Source organism: Palaemon carinicauda, chromosome 30, assembly GCF_036898095.1.
Source record: "Palaemon carinicauda isolate YSFRI2023 chromosome 30, ASM3689809v2, whole genome shotgun sequence".
In the NCBI taxonomy this organism is placed as follows: Eukaryota; Metazoa; Arthropoda; class Malacostraca; order Decapoda; family Palaemonidae; genus Palaemon; species Palaemon carinicauda.
Window position 1 is genome coordinate 26145132 of NC_090754.1, and position 15474 is coordinate 26160605.

Genomic DNA, 15474 nt, shown 5'->3' on the forward strand with positions numbered 1-15474 from the left:
ACTAACTCGTTTCTAACACCCGTTCTCATCCTCACTACTCTGTTCCTAACCCTACCTACTCGAGATACACTAGCCATACTCCTTAGACATTTCATCTCAAACATATTCAATTTTTGTCTCTCCGTCACTTTCATTTCCCACAACTCCGATCCATACATCAGAGTAGGTACAATCACTTTCTCATACAGAACTCCCTTTACATTCATGCCCAACCCTCTATTTTTTACTACTCCCTTAACTGCCTTTAACACTTTGCATCCTTCATTCACTCTCTGACGTACATCTCCTTCCACTCCACCATTTTCTGCAACAACAGAGCCCAAGTACTTAAACTGATCCACCTCCTCAAGTAACTCTCCATTCAACACGACATTCAACCTTGCACCACCCTCCCTTCTAGTACATCTCATAACCTTACTCTTACCCACATTAACTCTCAACTTCCTTCTCTCACACACCCTTACAAATTCTGTTACTAATCGGCCAAGCTTCTCTTCCGCGTCTGCAACCAGTACAGTATCACCTGCAAACAACAACTGATTTACCTCCCACTTATGGTCATTCTCGTCTACCAGTTTCAATCCTCGTCCAAGCACTGGAGCATTCACCTCTCTCACCACTCCATCAACATACAAGTTAAACCACCATGGCGACATCACATATACCTGTCTCAGCCCCACTCTCACCGGAAACCAATCGCTCACTTCATTTCCTATCTTAATAAATGCTTTACTACCTTTGTAGTTTCTACAAAGGCTTATATATATATATATATATATATATATATATATATATATATATATATATATATATATATATATATATATAAATATATACTGTATATATATATATATATATATATATATATATATTTATATATTTATATATTTATACTTAAATATAAATCAAAATACAATTATAAAAAATATGCACAAAAATAATTAACTCCTGGTAACAGAAATTGGATAGTAATCACAATGGCATGAACTATCACTCCTATACTTACATAATGGAGTATATAATTCTTCATCATTTAGCAACACTGAAGGTTGAAAACCTCACTCTCAAACAGTATTGAAAACTTGATTCATACAGTATATACATGGTAGGTGGGAAAATTGATTTCTTAAAAGCATTTCGAAGTTGTAAGAAAATTACATATATAAGAAAAAATTTGTCTTTGCCTTACCTTGACATTGTTAGAATCTGCATGCAGTAACCGTTTTACCACTAACAGAGCAAAATCTGTATGTTGATCTCTTTCATGGACTTCATCCAAAATTATGTGTGTGTAAGAATTTAAACTACGCTTGTTTATCAATTTCTGTACCAAGACCTCAGTCGTTACATAAGCCAAACGCGTATCAAGATCAGTGCAGTTATCCAAGCCAACCTGGAATGAAGATTTTTGTTTATTACCATCTTAACCTTTGAGCATTTCATATTTGCATATGCATAGGACTACATCCTTTATTAGAGATGTCAATTTTTTTCTAAAACAAGGGAAAAATTATGGTACCTCTACAATTTACTTGAGATTATCATTAGACACCTTTCCTTATCGAAGATGAAACTCAAGAAATAAGAGCTAATAAATAAAAAATAAAACACTATAGTCTATTTTTTATAGCGGTGCATATTTGCACTTGACTCACAGGGATGCCCTTTTAGCTCGGAAAGGTTCCTGATACCTGATTGGTCGTTAGTATTTTTGTCCGAACACCTTCATTGTTCTCGAATGATTACCAAGTAATGTGAATCGAAACTTATTTATCAACCTATATTTCTCCATCATATATATGTTTTGTCAATAAACAATGTGAAAGAATAAATATATTATAAAGAATCGTCTTGGTAAGTCTAGATTTAACCCTGGATAGGTACGGTGGGTCGTTTGCGACCCCGAGCGTCAAAAAAAAACAGGTTTTTCTCACGTGACTCACCCCTGTGACTGAATTTGTGGGTGATCGACCTGCAGGAGGTGTCTCCCCTACACGCTCTAGTAGTGTCCAGATGTGCATTGCTGTAGCTGTACTCCTTCCCCGATTTCTGAGACGCGTCGGGGTCGTTCGCGTCCGAGTTTACCCTTCTGAGGTAGTTTGCATAATTATCAAAGTTATTACGTATTATGAAATTGTCGTAGAATGGTGCAACTTGTATAGGTTATCAGTTGTGGAAAGTCTTGGTGGATTGTTTGGCTACCATGTGCATGTTTTTTTTTTTAGTTAAAATGTCGTTCATCACCACGAGGACCATTTTACCGCGAGTGCCCCTTTTTCATTTTTTTTCATTTTTTTGCCAAGTCATTTTTCCGTAAGATATTGCCAAATAGTGTCGTAAAACTTTTGCTTGTTTAGTGTTGGAAAGTGTGTCTAGATGATCTGGCTACCCATGCATGACTTTGTTTTTGTCAGATACGACGTAGTTATTGGTATATTGGGTATTTAACTGCGGTTACCAATTTCTGTTTTTTTTTCAATATTTGTAAAAATTACTACGTAGTAAGGAATTGCCGTATATTATTCATTTTTTTTTTCATGTTTATGTGTTAGAAAGTGTGCCTTGATGGTTGGGCTAATACGTGCATGTCTTTTTTTTTATCTGAGATGTCGTATATTAGAATGTCGGGCATTTTACCGCGAGTGTCCCTTTTTAATTTTTTTTAATTTTTTTGCCAAGTCATTTTTCCGTAAGATATTGCGAAATAGTGTCGTAAAACTTTTGCTTTTTTAATGTTGGAAAGTGTGTCTAGATGATCTGGCTACCCATGCGTGATTTTGTTTTTGTCAGATACGACGTAGTTATTGGTATATTGGGTATTTAACTGCGGTTGCCAATTTCTGTTTTTTTTTCAATATTTGTAAAAATTTACTACGTAGTAAGGAATTGCCGTATATTATTGATTTTTTTTTTATGTTCATGTGTTAGAAAGTGTGCCTTGATGGTTGGGCTAACACGTGCATGTCTTTTTTTTTTATTTGAGATGCCGTATATTAGAATGTTGGGCATTTTTCCGCGAGTGCCCCTTTTTATTTGTTTTGCATTTTTTTGCTTAGTCATGTTACCGTAAGGAATTGGCAAGTAGTGTCGCAAAACTTATATTTTTATAGTGTTGGAAAGTGTTTCTAGATGATCTGGCTACCCATGCCTATTTTTTTTTTAGCCAGATATGGCGTATATATAAGTATGTGTTCGATTTTCCTGTGATTGCCATTTTTTCATTTTTTCCCATTTCTTTCAAAATTACTACGTACTAAGGAACTATCACAGAGTAATATTTCATTTATATGTTTATTTGTCGGAAAATATGCCTTGATGGTTTGCCTAGCACGTGGCTGAAATTTTTTTTTTCTGAAATGCCGTATATTAGAATGGCCATTTTTCCACGAGTGCCCCTTTTTATTTGTTTTGCATTTTTTTGCTTAGTCATGTTACCGTAAGGAATTGGCAAGTAGTGTCGCAAAACTTATATTTTTATAGTGTTGGAAAGTGTTTCTAGATGATCTGGCTACCCATGCCTATCTTTTTCTTTTAGCCAGATATGGCGTATATATAGGTATGTGTTCGATTTTCCTGTGATTGCCACTTTTTCGTTTTTTCTCCTTTCTTTCAAAATTACTACGTACTAAGGAACTATCACAGAGTAATGATTCCTCTAGATGTTTATTTGTCGGAAAATTTTGTTTACTTTTTTTTTGATTGAATATCATCAAATTTTTTTAGCTAAAATATTGTTTTACATTTTTTTTTTCGAATTTATTTCCCTTCAAAAAAAATTTTTTCGGTCAGAATTTTAATTTTATAGCCGTAAAATAATCGACAATTATCCAGCAACCCACCATACAATTTTTATGCATATCCAAGAATAATTAGATTAGTAAATAACACCTTGAAATTGACATACCCTTCCTACATTTCAAGTGGCAGATTAGGGAGTCTGAGTCAGTGTGGTTGGCGGCCATTTTGTGGACATATCCGAAGCGTAAGCTGCCCTATCTATATATATTCTTGTTCCCTATAGAATTTGTGATATTTTGGTATATTTTTACCTGCATAAATATCATATTATATATTAAATATATGTATTTTTTTTACGAAATTTCCAAGTACTCAAAAAATTACCTTTAGATATGGCCCCTGATATAAATGTAATTTACAAAATAATGAAGATTTTTTTACATATTTCTATTTTAGGATAACATATGTTTATTCCCTAAAAAAATTAGCCACTTCGTATTTCATTTGGGTACCCAAAAAAATTCATGAAATTTGGACAATTTTTTTTGGCCAAAAAAAGTTACCCTTTTTTTCTCATTTCAGATCTTCACCTCCATGGGTCTGACTTCATCCAAAATACACCAAGATGTGTCCTAAACATTCAAGAATCAATTCCTAAAAGGATTTGTGTATATATGTATAAACTTTTTTTTTATGAATTTTTATGTCAGGTCTTTTTTTTTTTCTACTTAATTTTTTAAAATATTTATAATAAATAGTTTTTCTGCAGATGAGTAGTATTTATCTTTACAGTTGTTTTAAGCATTCATTGAAGTTTTTTTTGGCAAAAGAAAAAAGGAGGTTACTGCAAAAACTGATTTTTCAAGAATTTTTTTTGGCGTCGGGGTCGTTCGCGTCCGAGTATACCCTTAAAGGGGTGTCCGAGGACCGTACCTATCCAGGGTTAATAACACAATCCGCCGAAGTCAACGACAGCAGCTGGTTTTCGGATGCACGCTTTGTAATTTTGTAATTTTTCACACATTTTAACGCAAATTGGGATAGATTACACTCAGCATAAGTTAAACATGTTATTATAAACTTTCTTTGAATCCCAGAACTTACCAAAAACATGGAATTAATAAAACCAGATATTTGTGAAAACTTATGGGGAGGTGAAAGAACAGCCTCTAGCGGCCTGGCGGAAAAACGATCCCTTCTGAGTTGCAGACGCAGTTTGTTTTTTTTCTTTCGTAATATAGTTCGGCCTATTCCTTTCAGTTTAAATAGTCTTACATTGTTTCTTTTCGTATTATTTTGCTTAGTATTTTCCCACATTCCTGTTCCTCACCGAATATCTATCTATTTTCCCCGATATCCCTTCTTTCATATAGGCCTATGTGATATCCGCACTACGATTCCTATGTTTTGCACCTTACGTCAGTAAGTATGTAAATAATAATAACAACATAAATTTTATGCTGTGTAGCAAGTATAACCTATTCTGTAAACCTGATATTAACCCTGGATAGGTACGGTCCTCGGACACCCCTTTAAGGGTATACTCGGACGCGAACGACCCCGACGCCAAAAAAAATTCTTGAAAAATCAGTTTTTGCAGTAACCTCCTTTTTTCTTTTGCCAAAAAAAACTTCAATGAATGCTTAAAACAACTGTAAAGATAAATACTACTCATCTGCAGAAAAACTATTTATTATAAATATTTTAAAAAATTAAGTAGAAAAAAAAAAGACGACATAAAAATTCATAAAAAAAAAGTTTATACATATATACACAAATCCTTTTAGGAATTGATTCTTGAATGTTTAGGACACATCTTGATGTATTTTGGATGAAGTCAGACCCATGGAGGTGAAGATCTGAAATGAGAAAAAAAGGGTAACTTTTTTTTGGCCAAAAAAAATTGTCCAAATTTCATGAATTTTTTTGGGTACCCAAATGAAATACGAAGTGGCTAATTTTTTTAGGGAATAAACATATGTTATCCTAAAATAGAAATATGTAAAAAAATCTTCATTATTTTGTAAATTACATTTATATCAGGGGCCATATCTAAAGGTAATTTTTTGAGTACTTGGAAATTTCGTAAAAAAATACATATATTTAATATATAATATGATATTTATGCAGGTAAAAATATACCAAAATATCACAAATTCTATAGGGAACAAGAATATATATAGATAGGGCAGCTTACGCTTCGGATATGTCCACAAAATGGCCGCCAACCACACTGACTCAGACTCCCTAATCTGCCACTTGAAATGTAGGAAGGGTATGTCAATTTCAAGGTGTTATTTACTAATCTAATTATTATTGGATATGCATAAAAATTGTATGGTGGGTTGCTGGATAATTGTCGATTATTTTACGCCTATAAAATTAAGATTCTGACCCAAAAAAATTTTTTTGAAGGGAAATAAAATCGAAAAAAAAAAATGTAAAACAATATTTTAGCTAAAAAAATTTGATGATATTCAATCAAAAAAAAAGTAAACAAAATTTTCCGACAAATAAACATCTAGAGGAATCATTACTCTGTGATAGTTCCTTAGTACGTAGTAATTTTGAAAGAATTGGGAAAAAACGAAAAAATGGCAATCACCGGAAAATCGAACACATACCTATATATACGCCATATCTGGCTAAAAAAAAGATAGGCATGGGTAGCCAGATCATCTAGAAACACTTTCCAACACTATAAAAATATAAGTTTTGCGACATTACTTGCCAATTCCTTACGGTAACATGACTAAGCAAAAAAATGCAAAACAAATAAAAAGGGGCACTCGTGGAAAAATGGCCATTCTAATATACGGCATTTCAGAAAAAAAAAATTTCAGCCACGTGCTAGGCAAACCATCAAGGCATATTTTCCGACAAATAAACATATAAATGAAATATTACTCAGTGATAGTTCCTTAGTACGTAGTAATTTTGAAAGAAATGGGAAAAAACGAAAAAATGGCAATCACAGGAAAATCGAACACATACTTATATATACGCCATATCTGGCTGAAAAAAAAATAGGCATGGGTAGCCAGATCATCTAGAAACACTTTCCAACACTATAAAAATATAAGTTTTGCGACACTACTTGCCAATTCCTTACGGTAACATGACTAAGCAAAAAAATGCAAAACAAATAAAAAGGGGCACTCGCGGAAAAATGCCCAACATTCTAATATACGGCATCTCAGATAAAAAAAAAAAAGACATGCACGTGTTAGCCCAACCATCAAGGCACACTTTCTAACACATAAACATGAAAAAAAAATCAATAATATACGGCAATTCCTTACTACGTAGTAAATTTTTACAAATATTGAAAAAAAAACAGAAATTGGCAACCGCAGTTAAATACCCAATATACCAATAACTACGTCGTATCTGACAAAAACAAAATCATGCATGGGTAGCCAGATCATCTAGACACACTTTCCAACATTAAAAAAGCAAAAGTTTTACGACACTATTTCGCAATATCTTACGGAAAAATGACTTGGCAAAAAAATTAAAAAAAATTAAAAAGGGACACTCGCGGTAAAATGCCCGACATTCTAATATACGACATCTCAGATAAAAAAAAAGACATGCACGTGTTAGCCCAACCATCAAGGCACACTTTCTAACACATAAACATGAAAAAAAAATGAATAATATACGGCAATTCCTTACTACGTAGTAATTTTTACAAATATTGAAAAAAAAACAGAAATTGGTAACCGCAGTTAAATACCCAATATACCAATAACTACGTCGTATCTGACAAAAACAAAGTCATGCATGGGTAGCCAGATCATCTAGACACACTTTCCAACACTAAACAAGCAAAAGTTTTACGACACTATTTGGCAATATCTTACGGAAAAATGACTTGGCAAAAAAATGAAAAAAAATTAAAAAGGGGCACTCGCGGTAAAATGGTCCTCGTGGTGATGAACGACATTTTAACTAAAAAAAAAAACATGCACATGGTAGCCAAACAATCCACCAAGACTTTCCACAACTGATAACCTATACAAGTTGCACCATTCTACGACAATTTCATAATACGTAATAACTTTGATAATTATGCAAACTACCTCAGAAGGGTAAACTCGGACGCGAACGACCCCGACGCGTCTCAGAAATCGGGGAAGGAGTACAGCTACAGCAATGCACATCTGGACACTACTAGAGCGTGTAGGGGAGACACCTCCTGCAGGTCGATCACCCACAAATTCAGTCACAGGGGTGAGTCACGTGAGAAAAACCTGTTTTTTTTTGACGCTCGGGGTCGCAAACGACCCACCGTACCTATCCAGGGTTAAGCATAGTATTTTTTTATTCCCGCCTCTACACTATTTTAATGAGACTAGCACGCGCTTCCCTTCAAGCCATCACTTTCGACAGAGGATAAGAAATAAGGAATATCCCATATATGAAAGAAGGGATATCGGGGAAAATAGATAGATATTCGGTGAGGAACAGGAATGTGGGAAAATACTAAGCAAAATAATACGAAGAGAAACAATGTAAGACTATCTAAACTGAAAGGAATAGGCCGAACTATATTACGAAAGAAAAAAACAAACTGCGTCTACGAGTCAGAAGGGATCGTTTTTTCCGCCAGGCCGCTAGAGGCTGTTCTTTTACCTCCCCATAAGTTTTCACAAATATTGGGTTTTATCAATTCCATGTGTTTGGTAAGTTCTGGTATTCAAAGAAAGTTTATATGTTTAACTTATGCTGAGTGTAATCTATCCCAATTTGCGTTAAAATATGTGAAAAATTACAAAATTACAAAGCGTGCATCCGAAAACCAGCTGCTGTCGTTGACTTCGGCGGATTGTGTTATTAAATTTAGACTTACCAAGACGATTCTTTATAATATATTTATTCTTTCACATTGTTTATTGACTAAACATATATCTGATGGAGAAATATAGGTTAATAAATAAGTTTCGATTCATATTACTTGGTAATCATTCGAGAACAATGAAGGTGTTCGGACAAAAATACTAACGACCAATCAGGTATCAGGAACCTTTCCGAGCTAAAAGGGCATCCCTGTGAGTCAAGTGCAAATATGCACCGCTATAAAAAATAGAGTATAGTGGCCTAGAATTGTAGTTAGATATGGCAAAATGAGAGTAGACATCACTGTACAGATTAAAATGTAAGAAATGTGATAAAAGTCATATGGATAACTAAAAGAATAATGGGAATTGACATAATATTAGCAAGTAAGGCATGTGTTCTACAAAAACTAACCAGACTTAAGATGACTGCAATAAAAGAAAGAACTTAGTGAAAGTTTACCAGTGTAATAAATTCAACAATTTGGGGGAATAGCATTAGGAGGATCTCTATTTACTTGAAAAGATAGTGGAGTTGAATTTCAGGATGTACAGGGACGATATATCAGGGGGAGAACTATGAGTGGTAAGCAGTACTGAAATTCAGTCCAACCTAATAGGTCGCAGAAATTAGTCAACTATTATTATAATGAAAGTAAAGGCAGTATTACAGAAATAGAATAAACAGGTATATCATCTGAAAACATAAAACTGATACAAGGTAATTCAATGCTATGAAGAAGAAAATGACTAATCATAAGTACTCGATTGGTTGGTGGAAACTGATGAAAAGAATCATAGGAAAGTTAGCTAAACTAGTATATAGTATAACGTTAAGGATATAATTTTATCATCATTACAAGGCAAAATACAACTCAAATAAGAAAAATAAGAAAAGCAGGAAGCTTGAAGCATAGTAGGGAAAAGGAAAAGATAAGTAACCAGTAAAATACATATTAGAAATATTCAAATTATAAAATACATTATGATTAGTAACATGATGTCATATATAAACCATGAAATAAGCCTTATATAAATATGTTCATCAGGAAAATTTGCATCATGTTTTAACTTCTAAAGCTCCCCTGATTCAGCTACTACATTAGAAAGATCTCCCAACAATCTGGTTACAGCTGAGATAGAATTTGTAGAATAACTCGTTATATTGACGCTTATGGTGAAAAAGGCCACACTCTCAGAATTAACTGTATACCTAGTACTACGTACTAGATTCTACAATCGGAGAAGATCTTAATTCAAAGGATAACTGAAGGATAGTTTGAGATATTAAAATCCAGATCCTGGATTAGGAAGTTAATAAAACAGCATGTATTTGTCCAGACAGGAAGAATAATACTAAAAAAAAAGTAGAATGAAAGAATTAAAACTGACTGATCACTGAAAATCTTGAGGGCCACAACAGGGCCTCATTAAAATAATGTTATTTTTGGGTTACTTCATACCCCCACTTTTTTATTTCTTGATTTTTTCATTTGAAAACCATTTGAAGAAGAATTATATGCTCTGAGGGTTGTACATGGGAAATTCTCTTATAATTTTTATTTTATCTTATATGTATGTTATTAATGTATAAGTCACTTTCAAAGATTAATATTTTTCATATGGAAGATTTTAGTTATTTTCTATTATTTTTTTTTTAAGTGACTGTACTGATTGTTAACTATAAAATTCCCCATCTTCTGATGTTTGAATAACAAAATAGAATCAATAGTAAAAGGAAGTGGTAGCAACCTTTCTCTACAGAGAAATTTCCTGTTTAGAGAAATTGGGCTTCAAAGTTTGCTGTTGTAGAGATTGGTTAAATATATTTTAGTTTGCATAAGTATGGACTTTTTAGGGTAATTTTCCTCAACACTGTGGATCATAAAATCCGAATAATTATATTTCAGAGTTATTTAACTGTCAGTAATGAGCTCCTTCCCTAAAATCAACAAAATTATACATTTTATGCATCCAATGCTCACATAGGAGTATGAAGTAACTAGCATAATATTTTCTTGTTTTCATCCATCCATATACCAAGGCACTTCCCCTTGGTATATGGATGTTTTCATACTTTCTAAAAAAAGTTGTCTTTGAATCTTTATGGTCTTTGAATCTTTATGCATCTTTCAGCATAACCCATGACATAAAACTTGTAAATATATGAACGAGCAGACAGAAATAGAAGGGATATTACCCACAAAAACTTGCAGCAGACATTTACTAACGATACGATTTAAACAAAGAAAAGAAAACTCCCTGTGGCAGGATGTTACAAAAACAACCCCCACACCCTTGAATCACACTAAACAGACAAATGTCTCCTCAATACAATCTTTCCCCTTACGTTATCAGCAGCGGGACTCTTGGACAAAAGGACCAAAATCAAAACAAAACATAACCTTAAAACTATATTTCTTCAAACTGCAATACAACATCAACAACCAAAATAATTACACTTATAACTAATCTTTAACTTAATAAATATACCAAAAAAACCGTAACACCATTCAAATAAAAAAACCCTAACAAACTTAAAACTAAACCGCACACCAACTCAAAATATGTGTTTATATATATTACGACACCAACACTGTCGCCACACACAAGCCGAACTGTCTTTTCACGGCAAACTACCACTACAGGTTATGGTAACAGAAGAGTTCTTAATTTGCAATAACGGCCTCAACTCCTTGAGTCACAGGTGTCAGTGTCATCATCATCATCATCATACACAATCTTTATAAACAGGCCAGGTCATCGACAATCGTCAATCCAAAACAGCAGTCTAAATATGATCAGTTCCAGGCCAGGTCATCAACAGTTAATTCAACAAAAAAAACTCTCAAAGGCGGAATCACGGCTTTTGAAAACCAATGAACACTTCCACGCTGGTAATAATAATCCAGCAATCACAACTGCCTCTTGCTGCAGTCAAATAAAAAAAGCAATCGCTCCGAAACATTCACCACTGTCGTAACCTAACTAAAAAATGTAAACAAACAACCTCAAATATACCGAGTGTCTTTCCCACTACAAACAATCATTCGCTAACTACCACTTGTTCTTCAGCGCACACCGCGGACACTCAAACACACATACACACACACAAACACACACACACACACTCTCGCGCACGTGCGATTTAGCAAAACTAAAGCAAATGAAATTCTCTCTCTCTCTCTGGATTTGGCAAAAGAAAATAAACAAAAAATAAAACAAAAATTAATCCTCCACATTCCTCCCCCCTTACTTTGCCAAATCCGTCTCACACAAAACTTACAATATTTTTTTCATTACCCAGTCGCAGTCGGGAACGGGACCTCTACTCCGAGTAACTGGGCCCCCTTATACTCTCTCATTCACTTCTTCCATCTCACAATCATTCGCTACATGAACACTATTCTTATTTAAATCCCTATCATCTAATATATCATGTACAATGCCATCTACCTCGTTCTCATCTGGCCCTAAAATCTCACTTATTTCTGTCAGCAATTCATCCATTTCATCAAAACCATTTTCAACTTTAATAAAAGATTCATTCATACTACTTATCATTCTCATATCTCTCACTCTCGCATTCGTCATACTTTCTTTTACATCATCTAAGGAAAAGCCACATACACTATAGGTATCATTCATACTCATCCAAGTTTCATCTGTATTAATACATTTACCTTCCATACTCACCTGTACATTTACACCCTTGTCATGCATATTCAGATTCTTACCTATACCTATAAATTTCCCTCGCACTTTCTCCTCACTTAAAACTTCCAAACGCCTCTTTTTCCTATATTCAACTAACACTAATTGTTTATTTTCCAGCCCTAACTTCTCATGCATACTAGATTCATACTTGCTCATTTCCAACCAATTATTCATCCCATTCTCACAAACATTGATCCTATTCCTTCTACACACACAGGAGGACTCACCCAGTTGAACCCTCTCACACTCTAGTTTCCCGAACATCCTGGCTGAATTAATCCCTTCCTCCTACATACTCTAGCTATATGCCCATCTGCACCACATTCATTACACTTACCCCGCGGCTCCTTGCACATTCTAGCATAATGACCATCCTTACCGCAATTACCACAAATCACATTTATACGATTACTCCTACAACCACTTGCTACGTGCCCAGTCATACCACACCGATAACACTTAACCACTTCCTCTTTCTTACAGTCGATAATACGATGCCCTGTCTCTCCACACCCGAAACATGCTCCTAATGCTCATCTACACTCGTTCTTTTTATGTCCTATCTTCCCACACCTATAACACCTCTCTTCACGGATACCACTACCTAACCTAACTTGCTGCGTACTAGCACTTCTATCTCTCCAAACTTGATTTCCCTGTCTAAACCCGTCATTTCTCGGCATGGGCATTCCTACATTACTCACCCTAACACTTCTATCTACTACACTATCAGCTACCCTCATTGGCCCTCTCATAACAGCATCTCTGAAACTACTAAATTCTGGCACACTTTCCTCCATTCCAGTTCTTACACTCACAGATTTACTTTCTTTCATATACCTATCCAACTCGTAATCCTCAACTATCACTAAAATATCATCCCAAGTCAATCTCTCTCTAGTCCACCTCATTTTCTCCTTCCGTTTCAAATTAATAAACTCACACACACTCTTTGGTACTGTACCCAAAAACTTCTTCATTAGTTCCTTATTTTCATTTATTCCTTCGTCCCCATACTTCTTTCTAGCTAATGTTTCTAACCGACATACATACATCGAGATTGCTTCACCCACCTTCATTCGTGCTTCATCAAAATCATTTTTTCGCTTATACCTAACACTACCTTTCATACGTTTTACCTGTTTAATTATCCTCTTCTTTACACTTTCATACTCAACCTCTCCTACACTCATTATCACCCCATACATCGTCAACAAATATCCTGACAAAAATTCTCCCAACTCCCTAGCCCAAACTCTCTTACTATCCCCATACTTAGCCTGACAAAACTTTTCATATTCCCTAAAGAAGTCATATACATCCCTACTGCTATGTTCATTAAAACTTTCACACCTAGGTACCTCTCTCATAAACACTGTCTTACAAACTTCCTCTACTTCATTCTCACTACTATCTTCACTGCCTACTCCCTTCTTGTTGCCTTCTTCTTCATTTGAATACAATGAATCTAATTCTACACTCAAAGTCCTATCTTTAACTATTCCCTTCTTACCCTTTTTCTTACTAACCACCTTCACCCATTCATGATCATCCTCACTCACACCCTGACCTTTCTTCTTTTCTTTCTTCACATTATCTTTACCTTTCTTCTCAGTCCTCCTATCACCCTTCGTTCCAATCTTACTATGTCTAGGCCCTTTACTTTCAATATCACTATCACTACCTTCCCCATTATCACTTACACTATCCTCTTCCACCATCAACCCGTTACCAGAAGCAGAAGCCACTCCTCCGACTGCACCTTCACCCATGACAGTTTTCATCATCCTCATTACTTGCCCTACCATTGCTTCCATTCGTTTCTCATTTTCTCGCATCCTCATCTCAACACCCTCTTCCACTCTCTCTACAGTTCCCTTTAACTCCCTAAGCTCCTTCTGCATCGCCTCATTCTCCCAGTGCAACCTCTCATTCTCTACTAGCAACCTCTCCTCACGCTCCTTACTCAGCCGCAATTCCTCCTTCAAAACCCTTAATTGCTCCTCCATTTTTCATCAACCTTAATCCTAAGTCCGTCCTTCGTCCAACAGTCCAGCTTCCTATCCCACCTCGGCAGTCCCTGTTCGGGCGCCAAAATAATGTGGCGGGATGTTACAAAAACAACCCCCACACCCTTGAATCACACTAAACAGACAAATGTCTCCTCAATACAATCTTTCCCCTTACGTTATCAGCAGCGGGACTCTTGAACAAAAGGACCAAAATCAAAACAAAACATAACCTTAAAACTATATTTCTTCAAACTGCAATACAACATCAACAACCAAAATAATTACACTTATAACTAATCTTTAACTTAATAAATATACCAAAAAAACCATAACACCATTCAAATAAAAAAACCCTAACAAACTTAACTAAACCGCACACCAACTCAAAATATGTGTTTATATATATTACGACACCAACACTGTCGCCACACACAAGCCGAACTGTCTTTTCACGGCAAACTACCACTACAGGTTATGGTAACAGAAGAGTTCTTAATTTGCCATAACGGCCTCAACTCCTTGAGTCACAGGTGTCAGTATCATCATCATCATCATCATCATACACAATCTTTATAAACAGGCCAGGTCATCGACAATCGTCAATTCAAAACAGCAGTCTAAATATGATCAGTTCCAGGCCAGGTCATCAACAGTTAATTCAACAAAAAAAAACTCTCAAAGGAGGAATCACGGCTTTTGAAAACCAATGAACACTTCCACGCTGGTAATAATAATCCAGCAATCACTACTGCCTCTTGCTGCAGTCAAATAAAAAAAGCAATCGCTCCGAAACATTCATCACTGTCGTAACCTAACTAAAAAATGTAAACAAACAACCTCAAATATACAGTGTCTTTCCCACTACAAACAATCATTCGCTAACTACCACTTGTTCTTCAGCGCGCACCGCGGACACACAAACACACATACACACACACAAACACACACAAACACACACACACACACACTCAGCAAAACTAAAGCAAATGAAATTCTCTCTCTCTCTGGATTTGGCAAAAGAAAATAAACAAAAAATAAAACAAAAATTAATCCTCCACACCACTAATAGGGACTAGAGAGAATTGTTAATGGAAAACTAACAAACTCTCGCTCTCTATTAACAAGCACCAGCACCATACTCTGAATCATCTTCAACCTTGCTTCTC

General features: G+C 35.1%; 1 protein-coding gene across 1 annotated transcript in view; it reads right to left on the reverse strand.

Moving 5' to 3' along the window:
* Positions 1–15474, reverse strand: part of LOC137623434 (ATP-dependent RNA helicase TDRD9-like) — a 314903-nt gene that overhangs the window by 69850 nt on the left and 229579 nt on the right. Inside the window, exon 6 of the mRNA XM_068354268.1 lies at positions 1190–1393. Coding sequence (XP_068210369.1) covers positions 1190–1393 — 204 coding nt within the window. The remainder of the gene's footprint in view (positions 1–1189; positions 1394–15474) is intronic.